The sequence below is a fragment of the Ranitomeya imitator genome, chromosome 3 (assembly GCF_032444005.1).
Source record: "Ranitomeya imitator isolate aRanImi1 chromosome 3, aRanImi1.pri, whole genome shotgun sequence".
Lineage (NCBI taxonomy): Eukaryota > Metazoa > Chordata > Amphibia > Anura > Dendrobatidae > Ranitomeya > Ranitomeya imitator.
Window position 1 is genome coordinate 701,973,717 of NC_091284.1, and position 21,792 is coordinate 701,995,508.

Below are 21,792 nucleotides of genomic sequence, written 5' to 3' on the forward strand. Positions count from 1 at the left end.
TTTTTTTGTTTGTTATTAAAAAACACTTTTATTTGATTGGATGGGTGAAATATGCTAATTTATTGAGACAGGTTTTTTGGGTTATCAGGAGTTGTATGCCAAAATCATCAGTATTAAAACAATAAAAGACCTGACAAATTTCAGTTGGTGGATAATGAATCTATAATATATGAAAGTTTAATTGTAATCATTACATTATGGTAAATAATGAAATTTAACACTATATGCTAATTTTTTGAGAAGGACCTGTAGTCTTAATCACAGAAAAAGAGGATTCGGACCTAAGCGCTGATGAGACCATTGAATGCTATGATGAAGTAGCTATCAGTTTTTTTCAGACATAATTTTCAGCCATATCCGCGTATTTGAGGTGGACCAAGACGTGGTCAGCTGCATATTGGTGAATTAAGCGTATATTGCTGAAAATAACGGCCGACAGAGGACACAGTGACTCCATCTACATAAATAAAGTCAATCGCCCCATCTGTGCATAGACCAGAATCCCATGTTCCAAGGTTTCAGATATAAACCCCGATGGAGCCACCTACGTGGGGATCAGATGCTATGTGAACCCGGCTTTACCAATATCTATACTTTGTCCTCATCTCAACTTGTAAATCACTTTTGATCACAAGGTCATTACCTACCTGCATTATCTTGTAATTCTTTCGGTATGTGTCATTTCTATTGTGTTTCAATGTGCTGGAAATATTTATCTCACCATGGAAGACATGTTCAAAGCCTGAAGAGTCCAAGGAACCTTTAGAGCGCATGTACAATCCAAACCACATTTCCCGTAGGTCACTCTCAAAACTTTCAAATGATGTGTAATAACCTGTACATCAAAACTGTATGTCAGACAATCCACAAAGTCAAGATGCATTTATATTTCACAATTCATAAAAGTCATTCTCTAATAAACAGAACTTTAGTGTTAACTGAATGCACAAAACAAGAGAAAATTAAGCATAAATGAAAGGTTCTGCAGCTGCCATCACCTGTCCAAGGTGAACTACTTTGATTAATTAACCAGGTAAAGAGGTTTTCCCATCTTAGACATCAATAGCATCTCTATAGGATATTCCATAGATGTTTGACAGCACCTATCTTAAGAACCATGCCCCATCCAAGTTACAGAACTTCCATAGAAGTGACTGTAGAGAGCAGCAAATGTGTGGTCACTTTACAACATAAAAACCTGAATAGACAGATCTGTCAAAAAAAAACAAGAAAAGTCACCACTTTCTCCCAAGCCGCAAAAAAAACACAAATGGAGTTGGTCACATTCATCCTGCAACGATTAATTTTCAATTTCGGGAGTGCAAGACCGGATCCATGTTCTCAAGATAAGTGTCCCAAAGATAGGACCTGGATCTAGCAGATATTTATAGCATATCACATGAATACGGCATAAATGCTGAGATAGGAATAATCTTTATACATATATATATACAGTAGGTACGGAAAGTATTCAGACCCCTTTACATTTTTCACTCCTTGTTTCATTGCAGCCATTTGATAAATTCAAAAAAGTTCATTTTTTCCCATTAATGTACACTCTGCACCCCATCTTGACTGAAAAAAACAAACAAACATTGCAGCTACAGGCAGGAGACACATAAAGAATAAAAATGGGACCTCTATGCTCAGGTATTACAGCACTTATGTAGATTAAGACTGGAGATGAGCAAATATATCAATATTCGGTTCGGATCATGATCGTCAAATTTGCAATATTCAACGATTTAATTGCTGAATACAGCCGAACACCATACACAGCACAAAAGACGGTGTTTCCACGCTGTGTGACAGTGTGGAAAACACTGGTGTAGCTTCTGAATGGCAGTAATGTTACCGCTGGTAGATCGTTACCGCTGTCAGCAAACTACAGGGTCACGCTGTTAGATGTCGATGTGACCCCACAAAGAGGCTTGAAAGCTTACCACAGGTCAGCAGGCATGGGCTGATGAGATACTACTTCTTCCATCAGCGTACGTCTGCCATCACTGATAACAGTGATGGCAGGAGCCACTAATGGGAGTAGTCTCTCGTCAGCCAGTGCCAGTGCACAAATTTAAAAAAGTTACCGTCGATCAGAGCGCTGCAGGGTCATGCTGTCAGATGTCAGAGTGACTCTGCAAAGATACTGTGACCCGCAGTGGTGACCCGCAGTAAAAGGCTTGCCGCAGGTCAGCAGGCAGTGGCTGATGAAAGACTACTCCTCACATCAGGCTATGTCTGCTGTGACTGATAACAATGATAGCAGGAGCCGCTGATGGCGCCAGCGCTATTTTCAGCTGCATGCGCGTTCACGAACACCCAGTTGAAAACTATTGTGAAGCACAGGGCCGCTGGCTCACCTGCCCCGCCATAAATATACATGTTCCGGGCCTAACAGAGCTCAGCATCAGGTGGCACCAAACAGTTGCTGGCTAGTGATGAGCGAATATACTCCTTACTCAAGATTTCTCAAGCACGCTCGGAGGTCCTCCGAGTATTTTTTAGTGCTCGGAGATTTAGTTTTTCTTGCCGCAGCTGAATGATTTACATCTGTTAGCCAGCATAAGTACATGTGGGGGTTGCCTGGTTGCTAGGAAATCCCCACATGTACTTATGCTGACTAACAGATGTAAATCATTCAGCTGCGGCAAGAAAAACTAAATCTCCGAGCACTAAGAAACACTCGGAGGACCCCCGAGCGTGCTCGAGAAATCTCGAGTAATGAGTATATTCGCTCATCACTATTGCTAGCAGCACAATGACATTCCTACATTGTGCCGCCTGTGCCGGGTGATGGAGGAAGAAGAAGCAGCCACTCATTGTAGGCATTCTGCAGGGGCAGGTGAGAGGCATGTGTTTTTTTTTACTTTCTATATGGAGAGGGCCATTATGAGGGCCACCATGGGGACTTTACAAGTGTCTGAGGATCATAATGGAGGACATTATTAGTGCTTTGGACCAGAATTGGGGGACATCATTAGTATATGTAGCCATAATGTGGGACATTAGTAGTTTATGGAGGCCACAATAGGAGACATCGTTAGTGAATAAAGCATAGTTGGATCAATTTTTAATGTATGGGGTCACAGTGGGGGTCATTATTAGTGGATAAGGTTACAATGGAGGACATTATTAATGTATAGGATAACAAAGTGGGACATTAATACTGTCTTCTATTGTTTCCTATACATTAATAATTTTCCTATTGTTTTCCTATACAATAATAGTACAATAAGAATGTATCTCATTGTAGCTCCATGCATAAATAACCACCCCTATATTGGCCCCATAATGTTTTAATGTCCCATATTCTGGCCCCTATTAAGGTGTGGGGTCAAAATTGTTGACAATACAACTCTATCAGGGCAAAACAGGTGGACACTTTTACTGTATGGGTGCATCAATGGAGTATGTTACTACTGTATAGATGGCACTGAGGAGGGGGCATTACTGGTATAATTGGGCACAAAGATGAACATGACCATTGTATGGGGACGCATCGGAGACTTACTATTGTGTAGAGGCCCCAAAATGGAACATAAGCATTAGTATTGTATTGGGGATTGTACTAATGTCCTATAATTTATTTTATTTTTGAGGATACTGGCTCTGTAGGGTGAATAAAAAGGAGGTAAAGTTACTATGTAGGGCATCAGATGTACTATGGCACTGTTCTTCATCTGGTGTAGTGTAGATTAAAGGGATTGTCCAGTCCAAAACAGTAAGACTGCAGTCACTCTGTGTGACTGCAGACTTATGAATCCCCCCAGCGCATTCTCTGTGTGCTACAGAGATTCACCGGTTTCAAACCAGGTACCAGAGGGTATCTATGTGTTATACATACTGCCAGCCAGTGGGCATAGCCTCACTTCCATACACTCTAGTCGACCAAGCCCACTTTATGACCGCATCACTAGACGGGGCGAGGACTTTCTCAATACAAGTGTATGGAGCGAGGCCACGCCCATTAGACAGATCCTGGTCAGGAGTATGTATAACTCATATATACCCTCTGGTCCCGGGTCACTGGAGGAATTCATACGTCTGCAATCACACACAGTGACTGCAGACTTATCGATTTAGACTGGACAACCTCTTTAAGGGGGAAAGTGGGGAGGCAGCTCTTCACGCAATTAGCTGCAGATTTCTGTGTTTTTCATTCTGCAGAGACGAGTTGTGACGGGAAAAAGTAAGAGTGTTCTGCAGCGGATAAAGAAGAAAAGTGAAAATGAATGACTTGGAGACATCGCTGCTGAGTTACTGGATTTATCTGTACCCTTACTGTACATTATACATTATTTACTATATGCAGAGCTCCTGTGTATAACGGCACTAGTGAAAATATTAGCGTTAATACAGTAGTTTTAGTTAATGAACAGTATTGTGGTATTATTCATTGACCACTATAAGTGATGCTAATAAATTGTTATGGTGTGGCGATATTTGTCCATTGTATGTGGTAATATTGGTACCGTCGGTTTTGATCAGTAACAAGATGGTGGTTATTTTCAAAGTTTCAGACGCTACGTCATAGAGTGGGGTATTTTGCATCTGTATAGTGGTATTGTAACGACTCAGCATTTAATCCTAATTATCCAGATTCAGTTGACCATAAGACATGCCTTATTATCTTTATGTTGACTTTTGAATTTATGTGTCTACTTTGGTTGGTGAAGAAACACAGACTGTTGTGCGTACTGGCTGGAATGTGACTCTGGAGTTGCTGTTTGCTACAAGCGCAATGTCTGCTATCTTTGAGGGATAGAGACATAGGTTAATTGAACAATAGATGTTTGATAATATGTTGATTGACCATTTTGTGAGACCCTGTGGCTTGTTGACTTGCAAAACAGAGGAGTAAAAACTATTATTATTAAATACTCAAACAATGGGTGTTAATCTCGTCACCTCTTGACCTCTTGATAATGGCTTGAAGGACAATAGTTGTGAACTATATAAAGAGGATATACCTCTGTAACAAGAGATAAAAAAAACAGAGATTCTGTACAACACCACAGCCAGGAACACTCTACAGGACAGCAGCCAAGACATCATGGCTCCCTCAAGAGGGAAACAGATTTGACATTCTACAGGATGTCAATTTAGGGGATCATGGCCCAGACTGAAAGAATACAGAGCTGCTCCATTGACCATCACTGTACCCATGTATCTGCTTGAGGAAGCTAGGATTTGGACCCACCGGTCACCAGAGCCGCATGGATACATTTGGGAAAGCCAGGATTGGGACCCACCAGTCACCTGGCTTCATGGAGATGTTCAGAGAAGCCAGGTTATGACCCCCAGGTCACCAGTCCTCATACCTCAATGGACTGTCAGCTTCTTAGGATTGTCATTACCTCCTCTCTGTGCATGTCACAGGTTGGAGTCGTCTGCCCTGAAAGTTGCAGCTGCTTTTATCCCGGTGACTCAGTGGAAGACAATCTGTAATTTGCACCATCTTGGGTATTTTGCTGGGACTGTTATATGTGTTACTGTCTGTTAGTTGGTTCAATAAAACATTGCCATACTGTTTTACCCTCACCCTGTGTTGTCTAAGTAGTATTATGCCCATGGTAAAAAGAGAGCAGGCGTTCAGTGGGATGATCCTTGGTCCACATGATCTCGAGCCAGCGGACTAGAGCACCCATTGACCCCCCGTGTCTCCACAGGTATTAATGGCATTATTGGTCTATTTATTCTGGACTGCTCAGTAACAATATGGAGATAATATTGGTTTGGCGTCTGTACGAATATTATTTGGAAGTATTACTTAGAAAGTGACCTTATTGCTGATTCTTCTATAAGATTTATATATTTTAAATTTATTTTTTATGAGGGGCGAATACAGATGTCTTTATAAAATCCTCTGAGGCTTATGCATCTGAGCAACATTATGGAGGGGTAGCTCAGGTTGAAATTGTACAAAGGGGCCCATAGGTCTCTATTAACGCCACTGCTGTTAGCCCACGTTGTAACTGAATGGGCTTCTGATTTTATCGCTATGAAAATGAGAATGACTATCATGACATGTTCCATTTTATTACTTGGAGGAGTTGTTCCCTAGATACAGTTGAGGGGAATACAATGATGTGGAGAAGCACAACACATAGAATGTTTGTTGCTTCATGATGCAGTCTTAAATAGAGATGAGTGAATTTGATCAGGGCTTATTCGGCAAGCTATAGCACATATCAAATAAGCTGCAGAGAGAACCCAGATACCTGGAGCACTCCCAATAATCAGCTGTTTGGCAGCTGCATGTATTGTGGCTTGGTGACAGTCATGACACATGCATGTAGAGCCCAACAAACAGGCTGTCCGGAAGCTGGGTTCCCTCTGCAGCTTATTCAGTAAGCTCTATAGCTTGCCGAATAAGCCTGACCTGATCAAATTCACTCATCTCTAGTCTTAAAGACTTACTTGACACCATATACTTTTTTGCCATTGTGGTGTAGTGACCACTGTTACAGGTAGGGGGCGCTGTGTGGGCTTCCCAGAGTGTGCATGGAGGCATATTGAGGCCATAGGAATGCATGGCAATCGCAGATATAACTGTGGTGATGAGTCAAAGTCCAGCATGATTGTGAATGGCTGGTATGTGTGTCGCAGAGGAAGACACTCTGCACTGTCAGCCTGAAGTAAGGATGTTCTGGGACCTGTAGTCCTACAAGTAAATTGTGTTGTTTAACTAGGGAGGCTGGCAGGGCTAGTTCTAAGAGATGGGCGGGTCAAACTAGCCACACACACTCCCATCTAGGGGAGTGGTTACAACCAAATAATGTGACTGAGGTCTTGTCACATGGTCTCTGAGTGTGGACCTGAATGGTCTGTGCTGGAAGGTCCTGGAGAGCCCATGTGTTGGGAGTGTCGTCTCCCTGAAGAGCACATGGCGGGGCTCTGGACCTGGCAGACGGAAGTGTGTGGAATGGTCTAATAACCGTGGGTAATACTGACCGGGGTCAGTCAGAGCGTCTGAAGGATAACTCTGAGGAAGAGAGGTATCCGAGAACCTGTGCAGCACCAACAGGTAACGGAAAGGGATCCGTGTTATACTGACCGGGGTCAGAGAGAAAGAAAGAGAGAGACATTGTGTATGGGACACCCCTGAGGACAAGAGGTGTCCAGGAACCTGCGAAGGTCGCCAACAGGTAATGGACGAGGTCCGTGTGTTATGCTGACCGGGGTCAGTGAGGTACTGTGGTAAAGCTGAATATGTGCAGACGGTGTTCAAGTTGTTATCAAGTTCCTAAGGATGTGGTTTATAGGGTTGTGAAATAAACCTAAGAGACTGTGAAATAAACCATGCCTGTATGCTTTATTCCCGTGCCAAGCGAGTGTCCCCCAAGACACGAAGTAGGGGAAACACTACACCATGTAGCACGGTGGCGCAGTGGTTAGCACAGCAGCCTTGCAGCGCTGGAGTCCTGGGTTCAAACCCCACCGAGGACAACATCTGCAAAGAGTTTGTATGTTCTCTCCGTGTTTGCGTGGGTTTCCTCTGGGTTCCCCGGTTTCCTCCCACATTCCAGAGACATACTGAGAGGGAATTTAGATTGTGATCCCCAACGGGGACAGCAATGGTAATGTGTGCAACCTGTAAAGCGCTGCGGAATATGTTAGCGCTATATAAAAATAAAGATTATTATTATTATAAGGCCTACAGATAAACTTTAATAGGGAAATACAATTCCGTTGCCGGTCCCCATGGGCCCACTAAGCACAATGGTATAATAAAAAATATACCAAATTGTTTTGTGAAAAATCTGCATCATACTCAGTTATACACACACCTAAGCAGAGAGATGATGGTCACATGTTGCCACATTGACTGTTGCTATCTGATGCCCCCTAGTGGTGGAAATTCTTAAACTGCAAATTCTTGAAAAAATGTTGCTGTATAGAGAAGACAATTCATGTAGATGTAGAAAAGAAAAATTATGATATAGTTCATCATAAAGTAGGGTAATACTCAGTGTTTCATGTATATAATAAACTTTGCTTTACCTTTTGAAATAAAGAAACTAGAAAGTTTTTTCATTACAGTAGTTTGGAGCACTTCATTCATAAAGGCAGTTTGTTCTAGGATCTCTTCATTGCTGACAGTTTCCAGAGTTCCTGTGTTCTTAACATAATTGTCCAGCAAAGAGATGAAACGGGCAAAGGTTGGACGAGTAAATAGTTTGGCTTCATTGACATAGCCGAAAAGCCTGGGGATGGAAAATATAACTGTAAAAAGAATGTATAGCATATATTAGTTTTTAATAATTACAGGGGTTGTCTTTTACTCTGTTTTATTTTACAAAGGGGAGCGTGGTGGTCTTAAAACAAACACATACAGTGGGGGAAATAAGTACTTGATTCCTTGTTGATTTTGTGAGTTTGCCCACTGACAAAGACATGAACAGTCTATAATTTTAAGGGTAGGTTAATTTTAACATTGAGAGATATAATATCAAAAATAAAATCCAGAAAATCACATTATATAAATGATATAAATTTATTTGCATTTTGCAGTGAGAAATAAGTATTTGATCCCCTACCAACCATTAAGAGTTCCGGCTCCTACAGACCAGTTAGACGCTCCTAATCAACTCATTATCTGAAGTAAAAACAGCTGTCTTACATAGTCACCTTTATAAAAGACTCCTGTCCACAGACTCAATTAATCAGTCAGACTCTAACCTCTACAAAATGGGCAAGACCAAAGAGCTTTATAACGATGTCAGGCACAAGATCATAGACCTGCACAAAGCTGGAATGGGCTACAAAACCATAAGTAAGATGCTAGGTGAGAAGGAGACAACTGTTGGGGTAATAGTAAGAAAATGGCAGAAATACAAAATGACTGTCAATCGACATCAATCTGGGGCACCATGCAAAATCTTACCTCATCCTTGATCATGAGGAAGGTGAGAGATCAACCTAAAACTACACGGGGGGGAGGGGGGGGGGAACTTATTAATGATTTCAAGGCAGCTGGGACCACAGTCACCAAGAAAACCATTGCTAACACATTACACCGTAAAGGTTTACAATCCTGCAGTGCCCGCAAGGTCCCCCTGCTCAAGAAGGCACATGTGCAGGCCCGTCTGAAGTTTGCCAATGAACACCTGGATGATTCTCTGAGTGATTGGGAGAAGATGCTGTGGGCAGATGATACAAAAATTGAGCTCTTTGGCATTAACTCAACTCGCCGCGTTTGGCGGAAGAGAAATGCTGCCTATATCGAACACCATCCCCACTATCAAGAATGGAGGTGGAAACACTATGTTTTGGGGGTGTTTCTCTGCTAAGGGCACAGGACTACTTCACCACATCAATGGGAGAATAAATGGAGCCATGTATCGTAAAATCCTGAGTGACAACCTCCTTCCTTACTCCAGGATATTAAAAATGGGTCGTGGCTGAGTCTTCCAGAAAAAGAAAATGAACCAAAACATACAGACAAGGCAACAAAGGAGTGGCTCAAATAGAAGCACATTAAGATCATGGAGTGGCCTAACCAGTCTCCAGACCTTAGTTCTATAGAAAACTTATGGGGGGAGTTGAAGCTCCGAGTTGCCAAGCGACAGCCTCAAAATTTTAGTGATTTAGAGATGATCTGCAAAGATAAGTGGATGAAAATTCCTCCTGACATGTGCGCAAACCTCATCATCAACTACAAAAATGTCTGACTGCTGTGCTTGCCAACAAGGGTTTTTACCACCAAGTATTAAGTCTTGCTTGCCAGAGGTATCAAATACTTATTTCTCACTGCAAAATGCAAATAAATTTATATAATTTATACAATGTGATTTTCTGGATTTTATTTTTTGATATTCTTTCTCTCAAGTTAAAATTAATCTAACCTTAAAATTATAGACTGTTCATGTCTTTGTCAGTGGGCAAACTGACAAAATCAGCAAGGGATCAAATACTTATTTCCCCCACTGTACCTCCTCACAGAAGAAATGATGAACAGGCAGGAAGAAATGTATCACTGCCATCAATTGCTTAAGGAGGTTTGTTTGTTTTTCATAGAGAAATGTCTCACTTTCTACTTCTGATCTGTATTCTATTATTCGTGGTAAATTCAATTTGAGTATAAGATTTCCAAATCATTTACATTCTTGTTTTCTTTACATTTTACACAGCATCCCAACTTTTTAGGAATCGAGATAGTATTATATACAGTCATGTCCAATATTGTTGGCACCCTTGAAATTGTTCCAGAAAATGAAGTACGGTATTTCTCCAAGAAAATTGTTGCAATTACACGTGTCTTGTTATAAATATGTTTATTTCCATTGTGTGTATTGGAATAACACAAAAAAAAACAGAAAAAAAGGGATATTGGATATAATTTCACACAAAACCCTAAAAATGGGCCAAACAAAAATGTTGGCACCCTCAACTTAATCTTTGGTTGCACACTCTTTGGGATAAATACGGTAACTGCAATCAATCACTTCCTATAATCATCAACAAGCTTCTTACATCACTTACCTGCAATTTTGGACCACTCTTCGTTTGCAAACTGCTCAAAGTCTCTCATATTTGAAGGGTGCCTTCTCCCAACAGCAATTTTAAGATCTCTCCATAGGTGTTCAATGGGATATTGATCCAGACTCATTGCTGGCCAGTACAGAACTCTCCAGTGCTTTGTTTCCATCCATTTCTGATGCTTCTGGCTTTCCTGCCATAACGTTTAATTTAAATGTCAACAGATAGTTCTTGCTGACACTGATGCACCCTGAGCCTGCAGGACAGCTTGAATATCTTTGGAACTTGATAGAGGCTGCTTATCCACAATCCAGACTATCCCATGTTGCAATCTTTCATCAATTTTCTCTGCCATTCACATCCAGGGAGATTAGCTACAGTGCCATGAGCTATAAGTTTCTTGATTATGTTGTGTACCATGGACAAAGGAACATCAAGATCTCTGGAAATTGACTAATAACTTTGAGGTTGTTGATATTTTTCAACAATTTTGGTTCTCAAGTCCTCATAGAGTTCTCTTCTCTTTCTGTTCTCCATGCTTAGTGTGGCACACACAGACACACAATGCAAAGACTGAGTAAACTTCTGCCATTTTCATTTTTTTCTAGTGTGATTTTCATATTTCCCACACCTGTTACTTGCAACAGGTGCGTTTGAACAAGCATCACATGCTTGAAACAAAGTTGCTTACCTGCAATTTTGGAAATGTGCCAACAATTTGTCCAGCCCATTTTGGGGGTTTGGGTGAAATTACGTCCAATTTGCCTTTTTTTTCTCTTTTTGGAGTTGTCCCAATACACACAAAGGAAATTAACAGGAAATAAGCATGTGTAATTGCAATAATTTTCTGGAAGAAATGCCATATTTACCCGAGTATAAGCTGAGATTTTCAGACCATTTTTTTAGGCTGAAAGTGCCCCTCTCAGCTTATACTCGAGTCATTGTCCCAGGGGGTCGGCGGAGGAGGGCGAGCGGTGGCTGTCACATCATACTCACCTCCTCCTGGCATGTCTCTGCACGTCCCTGCTTCTCAGATGGTCTCCAGCACCCACTGCTCTTGCTGTGTTCAGCGGTCACGTGTTACCGCTCATTAAAGTAATGAATATGGACGCGACTCCACTCCCATAGGCATGGAGTGCATATTCATTACTTTAATGAGCAGTACCATGTGACCGCTGAACACAGGAACAAGCTGCCGGTGCCGAGACCATCGGAGAAGCAGGGATGTGCAGACCACGCCAGGAGGGTAAGTATGACGGGGAGGGTGAGCCATGCGATATTCACCTGTCCCCGTTCCACTGCCGTGCTCTATCTTCCGCATCCTCTGGCTGTGATGTTCAGGTCAGAGGGCACAATGATGTGGTTAGTGCACGCCCTCTACCTGAACAGTCACTGCAGAGACCCGGAAGACACAGCGGCGGTCGGCGGTGGAATATGGCAAGTGCCGGGGGCCTGAGCCAGCGGCGACTCCTGCACCTGGTGCCCAGCAACGAGTGGTGAGTATGTCATTTTTTTAAAATTGCAGCAGCAGCATATGGGACATATTATTCTATGGAGCATCTTATGGGGCCATCAACCTTTATGGGGCATATTATTCTATGGAGCATCTTATGGGGCCCATCAACCTTTACGGAGCAGCATATGCAGCATATTATTCTATGGAGCATCTTATGGGGCCATCAACCTTTATGGAGCAGCATATGCGGCATATTATTCGATGGAGAATCTTATGGGGCCATCGTTAACCTTTTATGCAGCATTATATGAGGCATATTTTAATATGGAACATCTTATTGGGCCATCATTAACCTTTGTGCAGCATTATATGGGGCATATTTTTTGTATGGAGCATCTTATGGGGCCCATCATGAACTTTATGGGGCGCATTTTGTATGGAACATTTTATGGGGCCCATCATGAACTGTATGGAGCATTATATGGGGCTCCTGATTCAATATGGATATTCAAAAACACTTAACCTACTGATGTGTCAATTAATTTTACTTTTATTGGTATCTATTTTTATTTTTGAAATTTACCATTAGCTGCTGCATTTCCCACCCGAGTCATTAAGTTTTCCCAGTTTTTTTGTGGCAAAATTAGGGGTCTCGGCTTATACTCGGGTCTGCTTATACTCGAGTATATGCGGTACTTCATTTTCTGGAATAGCTTCAAGGGTGCCAACACTTTCGGCCATGACTGTATGCAATACCAACTGCTAGAAGATGTCATCATGCAATCAGATTACTTTTCAGCAACACAATCTCAAATACAGATACCATAGTATAAAACAAAGCCCCGGGATTGTCAACCAGGACTAATATGCATATGTACCCTATGGAGCTCCCAAACAACATTTAACTACCAAAATATGGAGCATATTAACCACCAAACGATTCAGAATATTAAAAAAGTATACAACTTTAATAACATAATACATCAAAACAGACAATCAATATATCACATATAAAAAAACAAAGCTATTTGAATTCGGCCAAGGTACACCAGTAAAACAATGGTGTTACATCACAGGCATACGACATGGAGAAAGGTACCGTATTTTCCGCTTTGTAAGACGCACTTTATTTCCCCCAAATTTGGGGGGAAATGGGGGTGTGTCTTACAAAGCGGATATACTGCTTACCGTTACAGGCTGGGATGAGGGGGTGTTCGCCGCTGCAGTTGTCCGCTGCCGCCCACCACCGCTGCCGCGGTTGTCCGCCACTGCAGCTGCCCGCCACCGCTTCCGTGGTTGTTCGCTGCTGCCCCGGGTGATGCTGGAGGCTCCGGTGCTGCGGGGGGCTCTGGCGACATTTTGTGAAAGACCAGAGCCCCCCGGCAGTTCGTCCACGCTTTCCTGTATGACTGACTCTGGGAAAATGGCCGCCGCAATCTCGGGAGATGAGATTTCAGGGCTGAGATCTCATCCCTCGAGATCTTTGGCCCAAGATCTCCATCTGCGCCGCCTCCTGGCGGCCATTTTCCCGAAGTCCACCGCACAGGAAAGCATGGACGAACTGCCTGGGGCTCTGGCCTTTCACAAAATGTCGGCAGAGCCCCCCCGCAGCACCGGAGACAGCCCTGCAGCAACGAAGACAGCCCTGCAGCACCGGAGCCCCCCTGCAGACCCCCTCATCCCAGCCTGCAGCACAGGAGCCCCCTTGCAGCACCGGAGCTTCCCTGCAGAGTCTCATCCCAGCCTGCAGCACAGGAGCCCCCTTGCAGCACCGGAGCTTCCCTGCAGAGTCTCATCCCAGCCTGCAGCACAGGAGCCCCCCTGCAGCACCGGAGCTTCCCTGCAGACCCTCTCATCCCAGCCTGCAGCACAGGAGCCCCCCTGCAGACCCCCTCATCCCAGCCTGCAGCAATGCTCCACTCCTGCCTCCAGCAACGACCCTGGGACCCTGATCCACCGCAGCCACAACCCCTGGTAAGCAATAAGACGCATGGATTATAAGAAGCCCCCCCAATTTATTAAAGAAAAGTTTTTTCCTATTTTTCTCCTCAAAATTTGGGGTGCGTCTTATAATCCGGAGCGTCTTACAAAGCGAAGAATACGGTAATTCTTATATTCTAGCACATATGCTAATTACCCCTAGCAAAAAATTAGTGCATATAATGAAACAGTGCAAAATTGTGTGTAACATACAGGGAAATGGCACATCTCTACCGCTATATAGATAAATTATAGTCAAATTTCCTCAAGATTTGTCTGGTCAGTGACCACCCATGAACAAAAATCCATGTAGCAGAGGGGCTATTACTATCATTTAGTGATTCTTACCCATGGCAATATCCATGAGTGCAAGCACTGATATATTGATTGTCTGTTTTGATGTATTATGTTGTTAAAGTTGCATACTTTTTTAATATTCTGAATTGTTTCCTGGTTATTACGCTCCATATTTTGGTAGTTATAATCAGCTTACTTTTGGCTGGAAAAGTCAGTCCCTGTGCCAGTTTGGGAACTGGATGCCCTGTGCTGAAGATTCAGGATAATGTCGCCATTGCCAGCTCTGTTCACATCATCCAAATACAGCTGTTTAGACAGGTTCTGAATCTCCTCATTAGTAGCAGCAGACTGTGATGTTGGCTGAGATTTCCCTGTCAATAAAGGGAGGAAAGTGTTATTGAAACAGAGCTCTTCACAGTAGTTGATCTACAAAGCAGATAATATTTGAGACAGTTTTAATAAATTTACCTTATTTATTGAAGGTGGTTGCAACAAAATGCGATGAAATGGATTGCAAACTTAGAATAGTCACAGAATTCAGCACATTTCTGGGCGCTGGAGACCCCTATGTCAAGCACGAAAGATACCTGAATCCAATTCCAGAAGGTGTTTTGTCCTTTAATTGTATTCTGGTAATGAATCTAATCTGTCCTGCAAATGTAATCCTCACTATATTGACACTTAAAGGGAATGTTTCATCAGAACATGTCCTAGTATTTAAATTAGGTTTTTATGTTTTGTATTTTTTTGTTTTTTTTCTGTTCAATTATCCATATCACCATATATCTTCCATGCAGATACAGTTGAAAGTAATGAAGGAAAAGGGAGCCATCAGCTCCCCCTTCCACTATTTTCCCTCGACGTCTGAGCTCTGATTCCATCACTACACCGCACCCTCTGTGCAGAGCTTCAGACCGCTATCGATAAAATGATCTCAAACAATGACATTTATTTTGCTATCAAACAAGATCCAACTCCTACCTTTCTAAATGCTTGCAAATCTATTATTCAGGAAGGTTTTTCGTAAGGTTTAAAAAAAAAACCCAGAGTATCTCATTGTGGATAATCCCACAATTCCTATCCTGCATGCCCTACTGAAGACACATAATTACATTCATCCTCGTTGCATTGCGCCCTATAGTGTCTGGAATCGGCTCTTTGAGAGAACGCCTTGGCCAGTGGTTAGACACAGAGTTTCAACCTTTGATCCAACGTATCCCAGGATATTTGAAAGACTCCAAGGACGTACTCAATATGTTCCATGATGTTAATTCGGATACCAAATGGACTTGGTTAACTTGCGGTGTTGTCGCACTGTACACCTCACCAAATTGCCATTCTTGCTGTTGATTTCCATCTTTCCAAATACAGTTCCTATACTGTTGATTTATAATTCTACATCATGTCTGTTTTGTCATTTTTACTCTGCCATAATAATTATTTTTTGTTTAGCAAGAGATTTTCTTCTCCAAAATCATGGCGTTTCGATGGGAGACAAATTTTCCCCCATTGGCAGCCAGCCTATCTATGGAATGGTGGGAGGAAGTAGTTCTTTTTTCAATTATATTTCAGATATAGTAAATCGTAACCTCAATATTCTCAGAAATCATGATACTATGGATCTAATACTAAAAGACGGTAAAAGGATAGTATCTAGGCGTGCACCTACAATTGGCAGCTCTTCGCCCCCGTGTTTATATTGCTCTAACAACAAATCGCAGCCTCATCACTGGTTATCCATGACGGGTTATTTTAAATGTGGACATTTCCCATGCAAAACAAGCACACACTCCCAAAAAACTCTGACCTTTTCATGTTCTGACGGCATTAAGACCTTTAAAATTATAAATTTTTTAAACTATAACTCTGAATATGTGGTGTACATTATTGAATGCCAGACTTGCAGTCTTAAGTATATAGGTTCTACAACCAAAAAATAAAAAAATAGAATATGAGTACATTTATATGACATTGTACAGCCCACCAATCGCAATATATCCAATATTTCAAACCATTTTATTATCGCACATAATGGGGAGACAGCATACTCTTTGTTAATATACAGTACAGTCATGGACAAAAATTTTGAGAATGAGACAAATATTAATTTTTCCAAAGTCTACTGCTTCAGTTTTTCTAATGGCAATTTGCATATACTCCTGAATGTCAGAGTGATCAGCTTAACAGCAATTACTGTACTTGCAAAGTCAATATTTGCCCAGAAAATTAACTTTAACCCCCAAAACACATTTCAACATCATTGCAGTCCTGCCTTAAAAGGAGCAGCTAACATCGTTTTAGTGATTGATCCATTAACACAGGTGTGGGTGTTGATGAGGACAGGGCTGGCGATCAATCAGTCATGATTAAGTAAGAATGACATCACTGGGCACTTTAAAAGGAGGCTGGTGCTTGGTATAATTGTTTCTCTTCAGTTAACAATGGTTATCTCTAAAGAAACACGTGCAGCCATCATTGCACTGCACAAAAATGGCCTAACAGGGAAGAGTATCGCAGCTACAAAGATTGCACCTCAGTCAACAATCTATCGCATCATCAAGAACTTCAAGGAGAGAGCTTCCATTGTTGTCAAAAAGGCTTCAGGGCGCCCAAGAAAGACCAGCAAGCGCCAGGACTGTATCTTAAAACTGTTTCAGCTGCGGGATCGGACTACCAGCAGTGCCGAGCTTGCTCAGGAATGGCAGCAGGCTGGTGTGAGTGCTTCTGCACGCACTGTGAGGCGGAGACTCTTTGAGCAAGGCCTGGTTTCAAGGAGGGCAGCAAAGAAGCCACTTCTCTCCAGAAAAAAACATCAGGGACCGACTGATATTATGCAAAAGGTACAGGGAGTGGACTGCTGAGGACTGGGGCAAAGTCATTTTCTCTGATGAATCCCCTTTTCGATTGTTTAGGACATCTGGAAAACAGCTTATTCGGAGAAGAAGAGGTGAGCAATACCACCAGTCTTGTCTCATGCCAACTGTAAAGCAACCTGAAACCATTCATGTGTGGGGTTGCTTCTCGGCCAAGGGAATCGGCTCACTCACAGTCTTGCCTGAAAACACAGCCATGAATAAAGAATGGTACCAGAATGTCCTCCAAGAGCAACTTCTCCCAACCGTCCAAGAGCAGTTTGGCACCCAACAATGCATTTTCCAGCGTGATGGAGCACCTTGCCATAAAGCAAAGGTGATAACTAAATGGCTCATGGAACAAAACATAGAGATTTTGGGTCCATGGCCTGGACACTCCCCAGATCTTAATCCCATTGAGAACTTGTGGTCAATCATCAAGAGACGGGTGGACAAACAAAAACCAACAAATTCTGGCAAAATGCAAACATTGATTATGCAAGAATGGACTGCTATCAGTCAGGATTTGGTCCAGAAGTTGATTGAGAGCATGCCAGGGAGAATTGCAGAGGTCTTGAAGAAGGGTCAACACTGCAAATATTGACTTGGTGCATTAACTCATTCTAACTGTCAACATAACCTATTGGTACTCATAATATGATTGCAATTATATTTCTGTATGTGATATAAACATCAGACAAACACTAATAAAAACCAGAGGGCAGCAGATCATGTGAAAATATAATTTTGGTGTCATTCTCAAAACTTTTGGCCATGACTGTATATATATATATATATATATTTAATATGCATTGTTCCTAATTTAAATTCACACATCTGTCACACAATCATTTTATTATGCTAATTACTTGTAACTCTTGATATCTCCCTCTCCTGTTTTTCCTCTTCATAAAACTGAGTTAAGAACACGTCAAGTGTTCGAAACGTGTCCAGTTTTCCATCTTCCTGGCACCTTCCACACTCAGACCACAGTAATAAATTTTTGTCACAACAAATGCCTTGCTTTTAATGGCTCTAAAAAAGACTTTATAATTTAATAATTTAATAATAATAATGTTGAAGCTGGATCCTTTCTACTTGCACGCAGAGACTGGAGCAGCGGGGGAATGAGGAGAGGTGAGCATTTATTTATTTACTAGATGGTGGCCCGATTCTAACGCATTGGGTATTCTAGAATATGCATGTCCACGTAGTATATTGCCCATCGACGTAGTATATTGCCCAGCCACATAGTATATTGCCCATCGACATAGTATATTGCCCATCGACATAGTATATTGCCCAGCCACGTAGTATATTGCCCAGTTACGTAGTATATTGCCCAGCCACGTAGTATATTGCCCAGTGACATAGTATATTACCCAGTCACGTAGTAAATTGCCCATTTACGTAGTATATTGCCCAGCCACATAGTATACAGCACAGAGCCACGTAGTATATTGCACAGTGACGTAGTATATTGCCCAGCCACGTAGTATACAGCACAGAGCCACGTAGTATATTACAGAGCGACGTAGTATATTGTCCAGCCACATAGTATACAGCACAGAGCCACGTAGTATATTACAGAGCGATGTAGTATATTGTCCAGCCACGTAGTATATTGCACAGCGACGTAGTATATTGCCCAGCCACGTAGTATACAGCACAGAGCCACGTAGTATATTGCCCAGTGACGTAGTATATTACCGAGCCACGTATGTCACAGGTTAAAAAAACAAAAAATAAACATACTCACCTAACGATCCGAGGGCCCCTTGTAGTTTAACATACCATTCTGGTCGCTGCTCCTCAGCATCCCGTCTCTCCGCTTCCTGGGATCCAACGGCGCTGTGCAGATGGGCGCGCGGCTGACGCCATCTTGCGTTCCCCAGATGCTTTGCGAAATTACCCATATGACTTAGCGGTCTCATGAGACCGCTAGGTCTTGTGGGTAATTTCGCAAAGCATCGCTGGGAAAGGTTGGGGACACAGAGGGTTAATAGCGGCGGTAACGGAATGCGTTACCCGCGGCATGTTACCGCCGGCATTAACCCTGTGTTAGCGGTGACCGGAGGGGAGTATGGAGCGGGCGCCGGGGACACTGACTGCGGGGAGCGGAGCGCCGGGGACACTGACTGTGGGGAGTGGAGCGCCGGGGACACTGACTGCGGGGAGCGGAGCGCCGGGGACACTGACTGCGGGGAGCGGAGCGCCGGGGACACTGACTGCGGGGAGGAAGGAGCGGCCATTTTCTTCCGGACTGTGCCCGTCGCTGATTGGTCGCGGCGACCAATCAGCGACTTGGATTTCCATGATAGACAGAGCCCACGACCAATGAATATCCATGACAGAAGGACAGACAGACAGACGGAAGTACCCCTTAGACAATTATGTATATAGATTTATTTTAAATAAATGAGTACCTTATGGGGGCCAATATACTAATTTGAGGGCTATGCAGGGCCATTATACTATTTGGAAGCCTATATGGGGTCCAGTATACTGTTTATAAGGATATGTGGGCGCCAATTATAATGTTTGGAGGGCTATGAGGGGAACTATTTTACTGTTTGGAGGGCTATGTGGGAGCAATTATAATGTGTGGAGGGCTATATAGGGGGCACTTTCCAGTTTAGATGGCTATGTGTAGGGTCTGTTATACTGTTTGGGGGTTATGTGGGGGTCATTATATTGTTTGGAAGACTATGTGTGGTGCCATTATACTGTTTGTAGGGCTATGTCGAGTGCCATTATGCTGTTTGGGTGGCTATGTGAGGGCCATTATAATAATAATCTAATCTTTATTTTTTATATAGCGCTAACATATTCCGCAGCGCTTTACAGTTTGCACACATTATCATCGCTGTCCCCGATGGGGCTCACAATCTAGAATCCCTATCAGTATGTCTTTGAAATGTGGGAGGAAACCGGAGTGCCCGGAGGAAACCCACGCAAACACGGAGAGAACATACAAACTCTTTGCAGATGTTGTCCTGGGTGGGATTAGAACCCAGGACCCCAGCGCTGCAAGGCTGCTGTGCTAACCACTGCACCACCGTGCTGCCCGGTTGGAGGTCTGGTTGGAGGTCTAGTGGCGGTCATTGTACTGTGTGCAAGCAATTATACAACGTGAAGGGTTGTGTTGGGGCTATCATACTCTGTGGAGAGTTGTGTGTTAGTTATGATTTCTATGTACACCCCTGGTCACACATATATACCAATGAGAATCACTAAGGAAGGATTTTGAAAATGTAAAGGTAAATTACGTTGATAAAATACTGCAACAAACACAGACTTGCTATGTAGAACATTTACCTACCTAGAAACATGTTTAGTTGGCCATGATCGGTCATTACTATTTTATCCAGCTCACAGCGGTCACCTTCTTTTCTTTAAAATCTTTCCAAATCTTGCACTTTACAGAATAAGATGGCCACTAGTCCAGAGCAATAAGGCTAGTTTAGGTAACAGTAGCGGAAGAGACCAAGCAAGGAAAGCAATATTTCCCTGCTGGAGTTTTGCTTCAAACCATTGATCGCATTTTAGGTAAGGTTGCCTTTTTATAGAACATGATGCTAGCATTTTATGCAGAGCTACACATTTAGTATTATTTTTAAAGAGACCATAATTTCTAAAATAGTAAACTCATATATAAATGATAACGATAATAAATAAAACATTGCAAACTTTAAAAATAATAAAAATGAAAAAATATTCTAAAAACAAACACTTTGGCCAATTAAAGAGCCAACATTTTGTGAATATGGGTAATAAAAAATGTACTTTAAAATGTAAAAAATGCTAAGTTAGCCAGCTTTCTCCATAATACAGCAGCAACTCCTAGATCATTTTTCAATTGTATGATAGTAATGAGGAAGATCCCAATGCTGCTGTTGTAATACAAATGTTAAAATGTGTCAGTCTGAAAGTCGCCTTATAGAAATTAAATACTAAATACTAAACATTTGCTAATTGCCCCTGATTTGTAAATTCTCCCACCAGATGACTCACAAGATTTGATTGCATCTCTTGGTAAATGTAAAACCTGAAGAGCTATTTGCCGTCGGTATCATTAAATGTTGTTGGATAGATGTACAGAAAGCTCGGTGGTATTTACTGGTTTAACACCAGACACAACAAAACTAAAAGCATTACAGGTAATATAGGCCCATGTCTCAGAAAAACTTCAATATAAAAAAACAGATAAAATAATGTGAAGAAAATGTGCAAAAATATAAAAAACAATATAAAAGAAATACAAAAATTAGCATGTCTGATGATGTCTGAACAAGCATATAGAAGAGATAGTAAGTAATATAAGTTGTTTCTCACTTGATCTCGGCAGCTTTGCTCCACAAATTACGCATGGTAAGAGCCACAACAGAACAAATGTGCTCTTCATGGTGTGGGATCTGAATTTAAAATCCCTCAGCTTCTCTGTAACCACATGTCTTTTATAGACCTCTTGTCTCAATGACCTCATGGGGCTGGCACATTTACAAAACTAACCCTGTGAGTCCCAAAAACCTTGCATGTTAATGCCAGACTAGACCTAGGGTCCATGTAAAACAGCATAGTCTTGTATCATTTGTATACTAGTGACTGGATGGTCACTAAATCTCTACATTTTTTAATTTTGGTTACTTTTTTTGCTATATTTTTGGCAATCTAATCTGTAAATGTAAAATCAGAATTTGGAAGTTGTTCCCGTTATCGCTGTAT

General features: G+C 42.1%; 1 protein-coding gene across 1 annotated transcript in view; it reads right to left on the bottom strand.

Moving 5' to 3' along the window:
* LOC138670864 (uridylate-specific endoribonuclease D-like) overlaps positions 1–21,546 on the bottom strand; it is a 70,807-nt gene extending 49,261 nt beyond the window's left edge. The window contains exons 1-4 of the mRNA XM_069758599.1: positions 21,403–21,546; positions 14,412–14,586; positions 8,005–8,207; positions 722–835 (exon numbers count right to left, since the gene is read on the bottom strand). Of these exons, the coding sequence (XP_069614700.1) occupies positions 722–835; positions 8,005–8,207; positions 14,412–14,586; positions 21,403–21,472 (562 nt within the window). The 5' untranslated portion in view covers positions 21,473–21,546. The remainder of the gene's footprint in view (positions 1–721; positions 836–8,004; positions 8,208–14,411; positions 14,587–21,402) is intronic.
* Positions 21,547–21,792: the final 246 nt, after the last annotated feature.